The sequence below is a fragment of the Nomascus leucogenys genome, chromosome 12 (genome assembly GCF_006542625.1).
Source record: "Nomascus leucogenys isolate Asia chromosome 12, Asia_NLE_v1, whole genome shotgun sequence".
NCBI classification, from domain to species: domain Eukaryota; kingdom Metazoa; phylum Chordata; class Mammalia; order Primates; family Hylobatidae; genus Nomascus; species Nomascus leucogenys.
Window position 1 is genome coordinate 23,275,509 of NC_044392.1, and position 19,870 is coordinate 23,295,378.

General features: G+C 36.4%; 1 protein-coding gene across 4 annotated transcripts in view; it reads right to left on the bottom strand.

Annotated features, from left to right (window-relative positions):
- RASAL2 (RAS protein activator like 2) overlaps positions 1–19,870 on the bottom strand; it is a 411,681-nt gene that overhangs the window by 21,622 nt on the left and 370,189 nt on the right. For all 4 annotated transcript variants that reach the window (XM_030823933.1, XM_030823934.1, XM_003258936.4 and 1 more), the window contains 9 exons: positions 19,419–19,572; positions 17,363–17,461; positions 15,780–16,334; positions 13,314–13,458; positions 7,215–7,359; positions 6,281–6,517; positions 4,281–4,482; positions 2,034–2,212; positions 397–1,258 (listed from right to left, as the gene is read on the bottom strand). In XM_030823933.1, the coding sequence (XP_030679793.1) occupies positions 397–1,258; positions 2,034–2,212; positions 4,281–4,482; positions 6,281–6,517; positions 7,215–7,359; positions 13,314–13,458; positions 15,780–16,334; positions 17,363–17,461; positions 19,419–19,572 (2,578 nt within the window). The remainder of the gene's footprint in view (positions 1–396; positions 1,259–2,033; positions 2,213–4,280; positions 4,483–6,280; positions 6,518–7,214; positions 7,360–13,313; positions 13,459–15,779; positions 16,335–17,362; positions 17,462–19,418; positions 19,573–19,870) is intronic.

Consider the following 19,870-nt stretch of genomic DNA (forward strand, 5'->3'; position numbering starts at 1 on the left):
TTATTCTGGAAGCTTAAGAAAAAAAAATTAAGAAGGATTAATTTTCAGATTTCCAAAATAATAGTTGGTTTTGCCTACAGATTTTAAGTATCTAATTATTCATTCAACATCACAGATTTGTTCTAAGTGCAAACTGAAGTAGTAGCTCTGCTGCTTGAAGAGAAGGAAGGGGGCCCCTGTGTGTTTGTTAGATTCTTAAGGGTAATGAGTCAAACTACATTCTGTAGTCACACCTAGGCAGAAGCCTCCTAAATTTTTCCTTTCCTTTTTCCATTTAAAGGTTGCTTTTAAGAGGAAATTTTGTTAACAACAGGATTTCCCAATGATTTATGTATAAAGAACAAAGGAAACAGATGGACCAAGTAGAGGCCAGGCCCCTTCAGCACTCACACCTACCTGCTGTGTCCGTTGTCTCTGGATTGCTCTCACTTTGGGAACAGGGCTCTCTCTGGAGGAAGAGGACTGCTGCCGGGACCGGCTCCCATTCTGCACAGGTTCGGCCACGAGGGCTGCGGACGCCACTGACATGCTCCCGGTGCTACGTAAGGAAGCACTGTGTGGCAGGGATGGTGGGGCTTTGGCTCGGGCACCTAACCCACCCTGGTCCACTTTTCGGATCTGGGCCTGCCCAGTACTATTTTGTCGTGGCAAAGCAAGAGGTATGTGTCTATCTGGCACAGTGTGCCGCCTGGAGAAGTCCTCACTCTGAGTGCTACGTTTAGTGAAATCTTCCATGCTGCTATTGCTGGGTCCACTGAGCTTGAAGTCTTCACTGTTACTTTGGCTTCTGGAACTGGCAGTGCTTAGGTTCTCCAAACTGGAATCTATAGAGGCCTTTGGCATTGCTGGAATTGGGTTATTGAGGTGATAGACAGGGTTCTGGAACGACAAGGGCTGAAGGCCACCTGGCTGGTTCAGGGCTGGGTGCAGGGGCCTTCTCACTTGGGGTGCACTTTGGGGAGTGCTCTGGGTTTCCCGCAGCTGTTTGATGCTGGCCACCTGGGTTATGGAAAGCTGGCTTCCGGTCAAGCGTATAGGCACATCAAGCATGACAGACGCATGCTCCACTTGAGCAGCATGAGTGTCCTGGAGGTCCATGAGGGAGACGCTCCGACCATTAGGAAGGCTACTTTCCCTTTCATCCTTTTCAGAATAAGTCATGCTCTGAGAGGAGGCTTGCTGAACCAGCAATAATGTTTTCCCTCTGAAGTAGCTGTCTGTGTTGTCCTGGCTTGGAGATTTTAGTTTATGCAAATCACTGTGGAAAAGGAAAGTACACTTAATTTCTCTTGAGACAACTTCAACATGGCTAAGATGCCTCAATTCAGGCATATGAACTCCTCTGAAGGTTCTTATGTGGATATGTACATTCCTTTGGAAACTCAGATTTTATCTAATTAGGGAATTATTACAATTCTTAGAATAAAATTCAACATTTTTACTTTTTCCCCAAAGGTAGAGAATAACACTGTAGATACCAACCCATCACTGTTTTCAGTTTTAACCAGGATTCCAATAATTTCCTAGTTAGGTTTTAAACCTTCCCCAAATATTCCAATTCATACTTATTTGTCTAAACCTTCAAGAGGAGAAGTTCTTAAGCACGCAACTGAAAGGTCCCTGCAAAAGGCACAAGTCTTGCCAATCCCTAAAACAGTCTAAACATCAACATTGTATCTACCTGTCCAGCTGACATAGCCAGCTATAAAATGGTGTTAACCGAGGTTCTCCAAGATTTTGAATGCTATAACGTATAGAAACATGAATTTCATAAAGCCTTTAGTCTTCCACTAAGCAAGACACAAATTTTTAAAATATGCTTGTGGAATATATTGTAACTCTCTATACTACCATTCTAGAAAATAAGTTATCCCAGATCTTGTGCATTATTATGACAAATAATTGGACTGCTCTCAGGTCAGATGAGTCTTCAATTGCTCATGATTTTAAACTTGTAAATTCAACAAATAGGTTGAATATACTTCTGCTAAACATGTTTCTCCGAGATAGTGGTCAAATTCTCTCTTTCATACCTGTCAGTGGGGTCTTCAAATATTTTCTGCAGCCCAGAGGAGAGGCTTCCACTGACATTTGGACTGGAGTTATGTTCAGTGAAGCGTCTCAGTTGCTGTTGTATTGGCGTAGGATTAGTCAATGACTTGGTAATATCAGCAAGAACACGAGGGAGAGGCCCCAATTTTGCCACGGTCGCCTGTAGGAAGGAATTTTCACCCTAATTGGATAATAAGCATTGCGACATCCACCACAGATTGTTTTTGGCACAACGATGGCCATTGATGGAGGGGTGTAGGTTGGAGGGAAGGGTAGGTGTTTGCATATGGGAGTGGCAGGTTCATAATGCATTGTTATGGAGCAGCAGAACCATGGCGTCGAGATGAATGGAGGAGGCGAAACAAGGTGCGGCAGACATTGAGGAAAGAAAGGAAATCGAAATCAGGATTATGCAAATAAAAATTAAAAGACATGCTCAAAACTACCAAACTAATGCCATTCCAACTAAAATAGGCATGCGAAGCAAACTAAATCTTTGGGAGGCTAGTAGATCAAGGTGGGGGAGGGTGGAGGAAGAACCAAATTCCTTCTAACCAAAAGAACTTCAAGACCAGAGGATCAGCTAGTATGATAAACTTTCAAAGAAAAGGGATCATGTGAGAAAAGAAATGCATGCCAACATATAAGAAGGTGCTCATTCAGGAATCCAGAGTACTGCAGGGCACACAGATGATACTGCCATCCACCATCCCAGTCAATCTTGGGAACCCTGGCCCACTGCCAACTGAGTTTCCATCAGTAAGACGATTTTTGTTGTTAATTTAACAGCAAAATCAGGTAAACTTTCTCTATGAGATATGTCTGGATGTATTCCTGGTTCCCAGGACCAAACACAGATTAAAAAGGAGAAAGTGTGTTTACACAGCAAAGCCCGTTAAAAAGACTTTGATCCTGAATAAACCAGGCCCATTTCACAGGAAAACCGAATCTGCATCCCACTGAGATGCAGTTATTCAAAAAAGACGAACTCTTTAATACTTGCTTTATCCATTTCAATCATTTTTTTCTTTAGGGAATTCTTATTCTCATGGGGTCTTAGGAGTCCCCTTCAACTGTCAATCAGTTTGACATAGCTGCCTTTGGGTCTTTGCCTTCTCGACAATCAACAGACTCTTCTACCCTACCCAGGTATAGATGCCACAAATGCCTTTACTTGCTCAACAATGTTGGGCTATGATTCATATGAAAAGGATTTATCTTTGGCATAGCTGCAACTTAAAAATCTAGCTAGCATTTCTAAAAGTGAAGAAAAGGTCCTCGAGAATAAGGAACAGTTTATTGTTTTACAAATGTTTTAAGCACTGGAGGACACACTGCCACTTATATTTCCTTAGCAAAGTGGTCTTTGTTAATAAGTTTTATTCCTTCAAATTTTACTGATGTAGCATTTTTATTGATAGGAAAATAGAGGAAAACAAGTAAATCATTATCATAGAAAAATAACTGTCTTTTGAGGTTATTCTAACATACCACCACACATATTTATAAAGTGCCTGTGGCAAACAAAAACACCAATAAATAATTATTGTAATAAGCCTAGCCAAAGTCTATTAGACTATTTTTTACTACCAAATCTATTCCTTTTTGTTAAATTCCAGAAGGAAGAAAATGATTGGCATGGTGTATATTTACTTATTAATACGGTATATAATAAAATTCTTAGCAAACAAATGATTAAAAATAATTGCTTTCTGTATTCTTAATTCACATCTTTAAAGAAAGAAAACAGTGACTGTTAGCACTAATAATTATATGAAACTCTATGACTTGTATAGTAAAAAAATTTGTTTCATGGGTAAAGTTACTTAAAACATGATAAACCTAGTATTTTCTTAGCTAAATCGATACTTTTATTAGAAATTACTATATGAGGTTTCATCTTACCCTATTAGACATGCGTAAGGCTGTATATACCAATATATTAGTTTCTAGTCAAGTTTTCAGATATGCACTCTGTATAAATTTAGAGAAATATACTCCATTAATTCAGATAATTATTAAAAACATATATTAATAATGTCATGGTTTTCTAGAGTTTCATGGTTGTCGATCTCATATTTTACTCAGAAATGATGACCATTTACTCTCAGATTTCTAGGGTAAAAGGTTGCTTTCAATTAGCAGAAAGAGTGAGTGCTATCACTCTATAGTTACTTTCCAGAATTCAGGTACATTAAAGTTCTCTATCTTCCACCAACCTACTTTACCTTATCAAGTTGGGAAACTACTTCCCACAGTAAGGAATGCAAAACTGAAAGCTCTCGGCCCAGATCAATGTAACCATCAAAGCCTGGGGTGTTTGAGATGGTGTCTGGATTAGAGATCTCCAAAAGAAAGCGCTTCATTCCACCCCATTCATGTTCTAAAAAATCATTCATGAATGCCATGTATTCTTCTTTGTTACCAAACCTGAAGTAGAGGATGAGAAAATGAGAAAGAACATATTCAAGAGAGATATGATCATTTTGATTTGACATTACACAGAACTATGACTTTTTTTTTTATTTTGTGGAGGGAATGACTAATTTTATTATCTATAAGTGATAAATGTTATAACATACTTTCTTAATATCACTTTAATATTCTAATGCTTTGAATAGCTTTCTATTCTCTCTAAAGGGTAAGGCCAAAACTCCTTTTTTTTTTTTTTTTTTTCCACTTCTGGTATTTAAATTTCTCTGCAATATACCCCTCACTTACCTACCAAAAGCTCACTAGTACAAACCTTCAATACTGCTAGCTTCTTCAAAGTCTCCCAAATATATTACACATTTTTTTCTTCTCCAAGCTTTTGCCCATGCTATTTACTTGCACTAGAGAACAACTTCTCTCCTTTGCCTATCTAGATTCTAGCTATCTTCAGGGCCTAGTTTAAGTCCATAAAACCTGTTCCAAAATAAAATATAAATATTTTTTAGCTCAAATATGGATAAATATGTATATTTCTGCATTGGCTTATATATAAATTATACAAAATTAAAATAGTACACCTCTAAAAAGCCACCACTTATACTAGAAAACAATCTGTTCACTGAAGTTCCAATTTTTTTCTTCAATACATTGCTAACAGAAACTTGTCTTTAAGCATCAATATTGAGTAAATTTGTGGTCAGTTCTGTAAATGTGAATTCCTTCCCAGCCATTTCTTAAATTTATTTTCTATAAATTATAAAAATAACATAAACTTACTGAAAAAAGTTTGAAACAATGAAAAGTAGAAAGAAAAAGGTGTGGATGTCTCTTTCAAGCTACCCAAATATCTCTGCTGTTTATATTTTAGTACATTTCCTTCCCAACTGTTTTCTCTTAATTTTCTTTTGAAAAATTTTAAACCTACAGAAATGTTGAAAGAATATACAATGAATACCCATATGCCTTTCATCTACAATAACCAACTGTTATATTTGTCAAGTTTGCTTTCACACCCTCTCTTTCTATACAGAATTTTTTTTTCTTTCTGGAACCATTTTAAACTAAGTTGCAGACATCACTTCTAAATAGTTTAGTGTCCATTTCTTCAGAATAAGGAATATCTCTTACATAAACCAATGCCATTATCACTCTAAAACTTTTAAAAACATTATTCATGAATTATCTTATTTATAGTCTATATTTAAATTCCACCCATTGCCCCCAAAAGGACATATATGTATTTCTTTCCAACTTAAGATCCAAATAAGTTTCAAGTATTGCATTTAATCTCTTTTAATCTAGAATAGCCCCCCCTCCATCTTTTGCATTTTTCATAAAATTGTCTTTTTTGAAGTGGCCAGGATAATTGTCTTAGATATTGTAACCACAGAATTTGTCTTTTCTTCCCAACTTTTTTTATACTTAAATTTTTGTGTTTTCATATTGCTGGGATAACAGTATACATACCACTTTTTATTCTGCCCTTTTTTTTCCACTAAAGTATTTTTATCAGCACTTTTAATTTAGTATAATTTTATCTTCATGCTCTATATTGGATAGTCTTTGTAAACAGTTTGTAGTGCCTGCAAATATTCCATTGAATGCATGTATCATAGGTTACTTAACCATTCCTCTATGAAGTGATTAAGTTGTTTCCAATTTTTTGCTATATTTATTAATACCACAGTGAAAATCTGGTAACATGAGTGATAAGGCTCGCAACCCTCATCCAAATTTTAGGCCTCAAGTATTTTTTAAACTGTATTTTTAAAGTGGTTACAACAGTATCACCTACTTGGCAAAGTTGGCCAGGTTCTGAATGACCTTGGCAATAAGAGTTAGAGTCCGAGATGTGCGGTCATCAGGATACTCCTGCATAAGGTTGAAAAGACTGGGAGACATAATGGCTGGACACAGAAAACGGAGAAATAATGAGGCACTGATGAGCCTCTCGCTGATGTCTTGCTTGCCACGGTTCAGGCACTGCTGCTTCCATGATGCAAACACTTCTTTCAACTCACGAGGGAAAACACTAGGGAAGGAAAGAAGTACCAAAACCTCTAAACACAGAAGTACCAGTACAAGCACAAGTGATTCCACCCTGACCCAATAACGTTTGCTTAAGAGTCAGGCTGTGAGGAGGACCTAGTAGAAATTCCGGGATGAGGTTTTACCTGATTCATGGCTGAGTGGTGGTGGAAAATTCACAGAGGCCAGATGGAGACTGGAAACCCAAAGCTACAGAACTCTGGATTAGTTTAAATTTAGTTTTGCAAAGTGGGAAAATGGCATGAGGCTCCTGACTAAACCATCCGGTTTAGTATAACTCACCATAATCTCTCTAAAGACTGTTTATCAAAAATTTTCCAAAATTTCACCAATTGCTGGAGTTAGAGCAATGATCAAAATTCATGAACACATCTGTTCAACACTAGTAAATATTTTAGAAAGCAAAATAAATACTTTTGATATCAGAGGCTATAGTACTAATATTCTATTAGAGATTATATTTAAGTAGATAGCCAGTTCAAAAGTACTTCTGCTTACAATGGAGATTTCAATTTTAGATGGGACTGTATTAGGGAAACTTTCAATTTTTCTCCAAGACCCTCCCCTTTGGTTGTAAAATAATTGTTAACATTGTGATGACTTTTACATGAAAAAATGTAAGTTCCATTGTGATGACTTTTACATGAAAAAATGTAAGGCAGAGGATAAGATAAGCTCACCAATAAGAGTTGATGATCTTGCAGAAAGCCAGCTCACAGCACATTTTCAGGTTGCTCTGGTGGTCTATCAGTTCACTAGATGAACATTTGCTGGGATCCACTTCACAGTTCTCATCTGACTCATACAAAGCTTTGATAAACTCCCCTATTTGAAGAGAGAAGATGACAGTATAGCTATAAACAGTGTCTTCCTGAATAGAATAAAAGGACTTATGATTTCTGTCCTAAAATGTGTAACGGGGAATTCTTTTCTAGATCTGACAGGGAGGGCAAAAAAGATGGTCCATGAAGCCTCATTGCTTTGGAACCCAAGAGTTGCCACATCCTACATATCATGTTATTTTTCTTATCCTGGAAGTGGAATAACAGCAATCACTAACATCATCATCACAGTATTTATAAAAGTGGTAATGATACTACTCAAAAAATGTATTAAACTAAATATATGTTTAATTAGTATAAACTTGTTATGTTTTAAGGCTCGTTCTACTTAGGTGACTATTATTGTTATTCTAGAAGAACAAATGACCCAAGCTTGATTGAATAGTGCACTGAAGGTTTTAAGTGCTAATGTTGGTGCCAAACACAGATGCAAGTAAGGATCTATCTTCTATGCTTCCCTCTTGTAACGGAGACAGTCATTCAACATTACACAATATTATAGCAGATCTGCTTGTTACATAATCTGTATATGCTTTTCCATATAAATTTAGTTTAGAAGCCCTGTTCATATGGCCTATGCTCTATGAAGATACACCGACTATTCCCTGAAAAAACAAATTCCTACCTTACCTGTTTATCCTCTAGTATACACCATACCTTGTATATCTTCGACTACTTCATATTTCTCATTGTTTGTGTTTGTTTCATTTCTAGGATGAATACCTTCAGAGGTTAGGTACTAGGTTTTATTCATGTTCAAATCTTGACTCTTCTGAATAGCTCCCAAAATGTTACTGGTGCTCAATAAATATTTATCAGAGATGGCAGTATGTATTCTTGGTTTTTTACAGGTCTTTATGAAAGAGGAGTGGACCTTTCAAAGATCCTCCTAAATATGTATTTATTACTTGAGGTTCAGGCTAGTTATAACAAACTTCATGAAAGTGACCAATAATGCCTGCAAAACTAAGCAGCAGCAGCAGCAGCAGCAGCAGCAGCAGCAGAAAGAGCATTTTTATCAAAGCCATTAGTATTTGGATAAATGAAAGCTTTTAAAAATACCTGTGACAGGGGATGAGAAGTGATAATTTTGAGGAAAAATGCTTAGAGAACAGGAAACAATGTGGTGTACAGAAAGGAAAGTGGTGCACAGAAAAATTAAAGGCATTAAGGTCAGAGAGATCTAGGCTCAAATCCTGGATCCATCATTTAACTGTGGGGCCTGGAAAAGTCACTTAATTAGTCTGAGTTTCAGCTGTCTTATTTGTAAAACAGTGTTAATAGCAACCATCCTGTAGAGTTGTGGTGAGGAACAGACATAATGCATGAAAAGCATCTAATACGGTACCTGGCTCTTAGGAGGAGCACTATACAAAAATTATTTTAATTTAAAAATCATGCAACTTTTGAATAATTTTTTGTAAAGTGAAATGGCCAAAACTAGTAAAAGCCTTTTTTAAAATGTTACCAATTCTCACAAGATATGTATTCAATATGTTCTCTATGTCTCCTGTGCTATGTGTTTCCACAAATGAACTTCATTTAAAGAGTACCTAAATTTAAAACTAAGAAATCAATGTCAAATATCCCATGTAAAAACTGGCCAAACTCTACACTTGTATCCTAAATATTCTGTTTAGTGAGTTCTTTTAGGTTATATGTATTCAAGGGAAGAAAATACTAATATTAATAAATAAACATGAATATTAACAGTATTTTTCTTTAATTCTTCAAGAAAAGTGCCAGATAAATAACCCCAGGGCCCAGAAGTAAATTAATTGTCTATAGTACCAGCTTAAAAAGTTTTTGTCCCTGATTATCACATATTTAAAATGCTCCAAAATAGAAAAATAATACTTTAACTGTTGAAACAATAACCAATGTTTGAGCATGCAGAATGTACCATATGAAAAGGAGAGGCTTTTATTGATTTGTAACTAGAAGGTGCTTAATTGATCAAAATTACCAAGACAGATTAAAAAACCCACTTAAGTTTGCCTTCTTGCATTTGAAAAAAAAACCAGAGCCAAAGGGGGTGCTCGTTATGTTGTTTACGTGTTAAGTTTGTGCCCAGAATGTTCTATGATGTATTTTCTATGTAAATCATTAACTCATTACCATCTAGCATAAAAATTTCACATGTAGGAATAAGTCAACAAGGATGGACATATTACTGCCGAAAGGAATTTGCCTCCACTGCTACAAGTGGAAATCAGGTCTTTTCATCAGGGCTTTCTTTTGTATATCTCACAGATAGTATTTCCTGTGTGTCACAGGATACCAAGGTGCAATCTGATTTCAATTGGAAAGGTAAAATGGGATTACAGATGGAAGATTTAAGTCTAAACAATGCAGAGCCTGTGCAGAAAGAGTAACGCTTTAATTAAGATAAGGACTGGCTAAGAAGCAGACAGATATCGTACACTATTACTGGCAACTTTTAAAATCAATTGTCTCTGAAAATTCTTCAAGCGGTCTGGAAACAGCATCTATTTCCTGCCCAAAGTATATGAAATATAGCAAAACTTTAATGAGAAGAAGACAATACAGCCCCTGTCCTGAAGAAGCTTACCAATTAATTCTGTTTATGCTCTTAGAAGCAGCAGCCATTTTTACTACTCTGGCCCTTGCTCTTGGATTATAAATATTATTACAGAGATTTCTGAGGGGTTACTTGAATTTCTTCCCATGTCCACTAAATTAATTTTCATGCCTCATTGAGCCCATCGGCTATTTAATCATTCACTGTTATAAAAAGACTGGTATCCACTTTTCGCTTTGGAAATTATTTCATTCAGAAATCCTGTTTAGCACACTGAATTTCAAATATGAATATTTGATTTCCAAGAAGCAGGTAGTCAATAAATATTCACTCCTATCTCCACAGAATGAAGAATATGGTTTGAGATGCTTTTTTTTTTTGATGGACTTTTTTTAACAAAACACAAATCATTAAAGCAAATCATGAGATATAATTTATGACTGTAATAAGCTCTTTATGTAAATGACACTATAAACCTCTTTGTACTTTTCTTAAGCTCTTTGTACCATTCTTAATGTCTATATGATTAGAGAAAAAAATATGAAGATAAGCAGGAAGACAAAAAATCTGCTTCAGAGCAGAAACTAATTGTAGTAGCTACTATAATGCATCTGCTTCATGTAAACACAGTGATCCTGTTTCTTGAATGGCGACTCACTCTATTCCTTACAGCCTGGCTCCTTTCCTCCTGAAACCAGTGTGAGCCATCATTAGTGATATTTAAGGTGCCAAATGCAATATCCATTCTTTTTCTTTACCTTCCATAATTTCTGACTCTACTGATGCTCTCCTCTCTATTGGTATCTAGGACTCAGTATTTTCCTGGTTTTCTTTCTTTTTTGGATGCTCTCTCTTTCTCTGATCACTTCTCTGATTCCTCTTCTTCATTCTATACCATAAACCCAGGTGCACTCTAAGATCTATCCTTGGCCCTGTTCTCTTCCTGCTCTGGTAATCTTACAGCTTCATTTAACCTCTCCACATGCATAAATTAGTCTCAAATTTCCAACAGCCAGCTAGACAGGTATCTTAGATTTCCTACCTAAAACCCCTGAGATTTCCTACTAGAACTTCAAACTGAATACATATGTAATTTCCCCTGTTTCATGCCTACTACTTCTGTGGTTTCTATTCCTGTTAAGAATCTTGTCATCCCCCTAGTCACTCACAAAACCCCACAATTCTCTGTAATATTTGTTCCCTCCTTCCTTCCCACAAACTGAAAAATTTGCCAAGTTCTATCAGTTCAACCTTAATATTTCTCATATCCGTCTTCCTCTCTATTCTTACTTGCATGATTACAGTCATTCAGAGTCTCATTCTTTCTTATTACAATGGCTTTTTTTTTTTTTTTTTTTTTTTTTGAGAAGGAGTTTTGCTCTTGTCTCCCAGGCTGGAGTGCAATGGCATAATCTTGGCTTACTGCAACCTCCACCTCTCTGGTTCAAGAGATTCTCCTGCCTCAGCCTCCTTAGTAGCCGGGATTACAGGTGCCCACCACCATGCCTGGCTAATTTTTGTATTTTTAGTAGAGATGGGGTTTCAGCATGTTGGCCAGGCTGGTCTTGAACTCCTGACCTTGGGTGATGGGCCTGCCTCGGCCTCCTAAAGTGTTGGGATTACAAGTGTGAGCCACCGTGCCCAGCCTACAATGGCTTCTTAATTGATTGGCTTTCAGTAGGCTTTCTTCACCCTTTTTTTTTTTTTTTTTTTTTTTTAAAAAGACAAGGTCTTTTTCTGTCACCCAGGCTGGAGTGCAGTGATGTGACCACAGCTCACTGCTACCTCGAACTCCTGGGCTCAAGCAGTTCTCTTACCTCAGCCTCCTGAGTAGCTGGGACTATAGATGTGAGCCACCATGCCTGGATACAACTCGTCTTAATGAGTCTGCTAAGTTAATTCCACCAAAAACACCCTGCTCAAAACTTTCAGTGGCTCTCCAATGATTACTGTAAACTTTGAATCTTCACCCAGGCATTTGAGGTTTTCACAAATTGGTTCTAATTATTGTTTAATCTTTTTGTTTGTTGTTCACATGTTTCTTTCATGTCTTTTTCCAGCTAAATGGTTTTATTCCACATATTCCTGGTTCTGTCCCACCTCTATGTCTTTTTGTTCATGGGTCCTTTCCCCCATGCTACTTCTTATCTTATCTTCTTATCTGCTCTTGCTCAATGTCTGTTTTTAACCTTTCTATTCATCAAACTACATACAAAACATAAATGTATTTCACACAGAAAGTTTGACAATTCTAACAGCTGGATTCAATTTTTTAAAATTCTTTGAAAGAACATAGAATGTCTCTTTTTGGTATAGAGATATCCATAATGTTATATCCTTACATTGCAAACTCCTTGAGGGTAAAAATCTCTCCAATCATTCAACATATTTTTACTTTCTACTCTTGATAGTCACACGTGGCTGTTGGGCATTAGAAATGGCTTGTGCAAATTAAAATGTGTGATACATGTGAAATACACACTGATTTTCAAAAAGAATAAAAAAGTAAAACACCTAATTAATAACTTTTATTCTTCTAAACCATTAAATAGTATTTGGATATACTGGGTCAAATGAAATATGTTATCAATTTCACCTGTTTCTCTTCATCCTTTTTAATACTGTGACTACTAGAATATTTAAAATTACTCAAAAAATAAAAATAAATAAAATTACTCACACATGGGTCATATTATATTTCTATCGGACAGTGCTGCTCAACAGTCTGTGCAGGTGGTGGGGATATGGAGGTAAAACAAAGGGCTATTTCCTTCAAGGGACTCACATCTGCTCTATCACGATGTGTATTAAAGTGACCAGCACAGTACCTTACTCTAGTGGTTAATGCCTCAATTTCATGACCAAATCTGGAACTGCAAGTGCATAGCCTAGTCAGCAAGAACTACTGATTGGACAAAAATTAGTTATGTTAAAAATTCTAGAGACCTCAAAGGCAGAAATTTGTGGGGAAGTTGTGGGAAGTGGCAAGAGTTTCTTCACTTTTGATTAGAGTTTTGCATGCATGATAACACATGTCAGGGTAACACTCTCAAGACTGGGTAATAATATCATCATATAAACACCCAAAACTTTGGGCAAAACAGACCACCTCAGATCTATCAGTGCACACTACTGATATTACTGTGCATCCTGGAATCATGAAGCTGGGGACCCGGGGAAGCAGTGTATGCTGACAAGGTTTCTGTTTCTACATTTATTATTATTTCTCTACTGGTGAGTACTGCAGACTTCTTACAGCCACGATTCAAACCTTAACATCTGAGTCAGCTAGAACTAAATAACATGTAGAATTTGAGCTCAATTCATTTGTCTCATGGGCGTGAAATAACTTAAAATTGAAAAGTAAAGAAAATAGATGTTTTTCTCTTTCATACCCAGTGCGTCATGAAGATACTGTTGTCCCACCAACTTGAGGTATTCCTCAATGGATTTGGTGGCAATAGTGTTCTCTCTGAAGATCAAGACATCATGCTCTCCACAACGATCCACCTCAGACATCACCAAGTCAGTCAGAAAATCCTGGTAGAATAATGTTCAATCAGGCAGAAAGCAACTGAATAAATAATACACATTAGAAGAGACTGCTGAAATATCAGACATCCTGGAAATGCTGCTTTAAACTAAAGCTATCAGATTCATCTGAAAGGAAAAAAAGCAATCAGGATAAAATCTTAGGTGTTACTACCCCTACATTTAAAATTTCCTCAAAGATTTTCCGTTGCGCTTTTGATAAAGGCCATAATTCTGAATGCAGTCTACAAGTCCATATATTTTCTGGTTTCTGTCTACCTTTCAAGCCTTGTACCTTTTCTTTTTAGGTCCTTTAATACACCAAGCCCTTTCTAACACACACAATGTTCTCTATTCGCCACAAAGCCTTTTCTTTTTTTTTTTTTTTTTTTCCAAATCCTGTTCTCAGTTCTGCTCTGCTCCCACCCTTGCTTCCACTCCCACTGTCATGTAGCTCATTCCTGGGATCCTTTGGATTTTAGTTCACACATCATTTCCTCAGTGAAGGCATCCCTGACCAACACTGCCCCTGAACTCCATTAGTCAGCTCCCCTTGCTCCATTTCATAGTATCATCTCTCTTTTTATCCTCTGCAGTTCCCACTGTAATCATATTTATTTCTGTAATTACTTAATATTTTTCCCCAGAAAACCAGTTTCTGTTTTTGTTTACCACCGTATCTCCAGTACCTAACAGTTTCTGCCATATATTAGGTGTTCAACATATAACAGTTATAAATCGGTCCACAGTATCAATGTAGAATCTACTGAACTCATCACTTGAAGTCATTGTCTAGGCTATCTTTCTGTCTGCCCGCCCATCCATCCATCCATCCATCCATCCATCCATCTATCCATCCATTCATCCATTCATTGATCCAGAAGGATAGCATAAGGGGAAATAAAGGTGCAAAGAAACAGCTGCTTCATTCCTCAACAGTCTTAAAGAACTTCTAGTAAAGCTCAGTGTTGGTTGTTCAGTTTGAAATGTGATAACATCGTATATTTTGAATGCTACATAATTATTGGATATTTCAAGGGCTGCAAATGCCAAAATAGGAGGAATATGCTGATTTACTTTTACTTTAAAATTAAGCATTTTAAACATCAATGGGACTTACTCTGGGGCAGCTTAACAGTATAACAGAGTTGTAGACTTAGGAATCACTATTAAACTTAATGCTAAGAGACAGGAGGAAACTTAGGGGTAACGGTAACATTCTGTATCTTGATCACAGTGGTGGTTTCAATGGGTGCAAAATCGGTCAAAGCTTACTGAACTTTTCCACTTTAAATGGGTGTTTATTCTACCTAAAATGTACGTAAATCAATATTAAGTCATTAAAAAAAGTCTTAATGTATATTCTGAACCTTGAGCAACTGAAAAGTAGAAATATATCCATACAATTCAAAATTTCAGTGACACCTTGCTCCAAACTCGTAAGCTTTTTTAATGACAGAATGCCCAAGATTATAAGTAAATTTAAACACAAAAGTTATAATCCACAGAAGCCAGATAAGAGACTAAATATTGAATATATTGATACATTCCAACATATCAAGAAATAGTAATAGTACTTTGTTTGGTTCTAAATACATTATTCTAGCTGTGAGTTTCTTTGGATCTGAGATGTAATTTTATCATGACCAGTTTGCATACAGTATAATGGTAACTCTTCCTAGTTAATATCCTTCATAGGTCAAAGACTCTCTCAACTGGTTTTTGTTCTTCCTACAACCAGCATATTTCTCCTTTAAATAAAAAATATTCCCGAGTTTTTACTTCTATCCAAGGTGAAATAAGGTAAGTGTATCATGAAACAGCTACCAATTGTATCATATCCCTTGGATTTTTATTCTAAATATAGATTTTAATCCCACAAAGACTCTTGCTAATACTCAAGATACTTCTAGAATACTTCCTTCTGTGCCTAGAGGATACAGTCATCAGTTAATCTTAAACAAAATACAGTGAGGAAGAAAGCCACCATACAACACTCTAGAACTAAATTAAAGATAAGGAACCTTGAACATCCTGTAGGGTTATCATGCCAATCCTACCATTTATTTTGTCAGACAAGAAAGAGCTGGCTGTGTTTTATCTATGTTTCATGCAAATGGACTTTAAATATTTGTTGGTTTCTCCATTTTACTTGTTTAGTTTTATAATCTTCATCTTTTCTGGATCTAATAGGTTATCTTCTTAATTCTTCTTGTTTTGACCAATAGTAAAGCACATTTCTCTAATTTGGATTTCTACGGTATCCATATCTTGGTTTATGAAAGGTAGGGAAGAGACTTCAGGTACTACAATCCTTCTTTTCCACTTACCTTGGCTCTGCCAGTACTTTGAAGAATGTGCACTAAGGCACAAGCCAACTCCTCTTTATTTCTCACACTAATTACTGGCTCAAGGACAGAACACAGCATGGTGTAGTTGCTGGTGACAAATTCTGCAAATTCTTTGTATTGCTCCATAGGCAGAATGGTGATAGTTTGGAAACGTGATTTAATCCGAATAGAAGGTCCTCCTGTCTTTCCTTTGTTGGGTGTAGGTGTACTCACCGGATACCACTTTTCTACAAATTGGCGACCAGTCACACTGGCAGTGGGGATGTTGACTAGCCCTACATAATTATTCTTGTCCTTTTTTTTCTTTTTTTCCACATCCTTGTAAATGTGAACTGTGATACTATGAAGAGGCGGAAGGCTGAAGAATTCAAAATGTTCGCCCCAGAAAATATTGTCTGCTTTGGTCTTGCTGGTTGTACGAGCAAAGAGGGTATCATCAAGGCACAGTTCGCAGAAATATTTCTTTTTAGGGGCAAGGTCCTTGGCTTCAATGATCCATAAACGAAGAACATTTTCAGCTCGCCTGCAATTGTCCTATAAAGAGGCAACAAAGTTGAATTTCAGAGCTGACATTGCAGAAAAAAAAAAACATTTTTTTCTTAAGTTGGCAATGTTCATTAGGCACTCTATTAAGGGGAGTCAACAAATAATGAAAGGGATTGCTATCTCATTGCTTAGGTTAACAGTAAGCTCTAAACAAGCATGCATTAGAATCTTGAAGAATTATATATAGTTCATTATATATACTATATATGGTTCATTCTATTTTATTTACTTGGGTTAAGAAGATATCATTTTGTAATGGTAAGTTTTCATATAACCAGTCTAATTTCTGCAAATAAAAGAGATAAGCTGTTAAGAAGCTCGTATTCTAGTCCCTCTTCTATCATGTACTGGCTTCTGACATGCCCAATGCACCTGACTTTTCAAAGTCCTTTTATCCATGCTGGTAGAACCATGGCAATAATATCTGCAGTAAGACTGTTTTTAGCTTAAAATGATAATACCGTTTGGATAGTTGTCCCTGCCCAAATTTTATGCTGAATTGTAATCCCCAATGCTAGAGGTGGGGTCTGGTGGGAGGTGTTTGGATCATGGTGGCAGATTCCTCATGCCTTGGTGCCATCTTCCTGATACTGAGTTCCTGTGAGATCTGGTGGTTTAAAAGTGTGTGGCACCTTCCCCCCAAATCACTCTCACACACACTCTCTCTCTTGCTTGCTCCTGCTTTCACCATGTGATGTGCCTGCTCCCCTTCTGCCTTCTGCCATGACTGTAAGTTTCCTGAGGCCTTCCTAGAGGCTGAGCAGATAATAGCACCATGCTTCCTGTAAAGCCTGCAGAACCGTGAGCCAATTAAACTGCTTTTCTTGATACATTACCCGTCTCAGATACTTCTTTATAACAATACAATAAGAGCTTACTACAAATGGCGTAACATATAAATGTGCTTTAAAACTCTCAAGCTGTAGACAAATTAAGGTATTACTACCACACTTACCTTCTACCAACTAACTGCTTACAAAGTTATACATTTTTCAGATACTTGAAGCTACTATTACCTTATTAGGTTGAACTGTCCTGCGAAGGTTTTCCATCCACTTATCTCTCTCAGAGGCAGAGTTACAGCTGAAGCATTTACTTCCACTTAAGTAGGTAACCTTCAACATAAAAATTAGACATAAGAAAAAGAAAACACTGGATTTCAGGGCTCTGTCATTATGGTTCACAGCATACCTCTAACTCTTAAATGATAAGGTCGAAATATCCTGGAATTAGGATAGATGGATGGATAGATAAGAAAAACGTGGTCTCAGATCCCGAACTACTCATGCTGTGGTTAGAAAAATAACATAATGAGCGACATCCTTACCAATACTAAAAAATTAATATACTAATTTAGTGTTATTGTTAGTCTCGTCCTCTGATGAAAATGTACTGAGTCTAATTTTATTGAAAGTAGACAAGGCCAAGAGGAATGCAAAGCTGTGAGTTAGACATATGCCATGAACCTAAATCATACCATAAGAAACTAAGATGATCTTTGTTAGTTTTCTGATACCTATATCTACATCTACATCTGCTTTTTGCTTAGGTAGCATCCACATCCATTTCCAGGTATGAGAACAAAGACTATTTTAAATTCATCCAAGGAAATTAAAACTGGCCTATGGTTCAGAAAAATCAAAATTAAAGGCCTTTTAGGCAATACCTTAAATTACCTGCAAATAAAGATGTTCAACTTTGAGTTAGTAAAAAATAGGTAATAAAGGATGAGAGTTCTGAAACAGCTTATCAGATTTCTTGAGACTGTCTTCACTATATTATAGAAGGGTGCTAAATGAAATTGAAGAGTTACTAATATTGAATTACTCCCTTTGGAACCCATTTTTCCTCCACTACACAACCAGCCTGTTGATTTCTAGTCATTTATTAGGTTAGCCTGACCACTATTAACACAGTCCTTTAAAAATGAAATACGTTGTTATATACTTAGCACCTAACTCTGGGCTTGGTATACAGCCTAATGAACTGAGTTCCACAAATATGAGAAAGTTCAACTGATTTTTATAAAAAAGAACACCAATAAATGTCCTGCCCAAATTGCTGAAGTTTGCTCACTTATTAACTCAATCTCTGGTCACAACCTAATAAACCCGATCAGATTATATGCTGTGTCCAATACAGCAGCTACTAGCCTCACATGGCTATTCTAGATTGAGATGTGCTGCAAGTGTAAACACACAACAGATTTTGAAGACTTAGTTTTTAAAAAAAGGAAACAATTTCTCTGATAGTGAACATGTTGAAATGATAATATTTTGGATACGCATGCAGACTGTACTATATTTCTTTTGCACAGTGCTGGTCCATAAGAAGAGGAACCAAACATCTTTTGACTTCTACAACATCTATCTAGTATAGGACTCATCTGTAGTCACTTAGTAAGCTCTTGTTAATTAATCAAATCTCAGCCCTAATAATTCTATGTATGTATAATTATATGTATATATAGTTTTTGAATTTTACTTGTAACTGGCTAGTAGTATATATTTGGAAGGGAGAAATTACCTTATGATAGTTGGCAATTTTGTTTATTCAAAAATCAGGCACCTGCAATGTGCTGGGGTCTGGGTTAGTTACAGGGGATTTCAAAAATAAATAAGACATTTAGGTCAAAATGTCCTGGAATTAGGATGGATGGATAGATGGATGGATGGATGGATAAATAAGAAAAACATGGTCTCAGATCTTGAACCACTCATGCTGTGGTTAGAAAAATAACATGATGAGTGACATCCTTACCAATACTAAAAGTTAATATACTAACATAACGTTATTGTTAGTCTTGTGCCCTGATGAAAATGTACTAAGAATCAAATTTTACTGAAAGGAGACAAAGCCAAAAGGAATGCAAAGCCATCTTTAATAACTTTAACTGCAAATATGATTAGATGAAAAGATTTCTAACTTTTTCTCTGTAAGTAGATAATTGCTAGCAACTGAAAACCGGTTAATTAAATCATCAACTGCACAGTAATGAAATCGCAAAATTACTGGACAGAAAATCCAACTGTTGTTTAACTACTCTTCCTTTTTTCTACACTTTATTTTTACCTCAAAGCAGAAGTCTTGCCCAAGGATGCTACTATGAAGTGGTTTCACTGATACAGGTTCCCCTCTACCAAGATCCAGACATTCCACTGCGCTGCACGGGCTCAGCAAGGATTCATGGGAACGTGACTCTTTTAGTTTAGGCAGCCCACGAGACCTAAAAGTAGAAAAAGATATTTAAGGTAGTGTAACTTGGCCAGTAAGGAAGTGAACGTCTAATGCAATGGAGTATAACAATAAATGTACAAATGCCTAAGGGGAGAAATAAATGAGGAACAAATTAATAGTTAATCTACAGTAACAATAATAGTAATCATGTTTCTGTGGCAAATATATTCTCTCTATATATCTATGTGAGTGCACACATACTTTTTTTCAATATGGCATAAAAATATACTATAATTTTACTAGACTTGAGTGACCTTCAAATCCCATTACAGACATTGTTTTTTAAT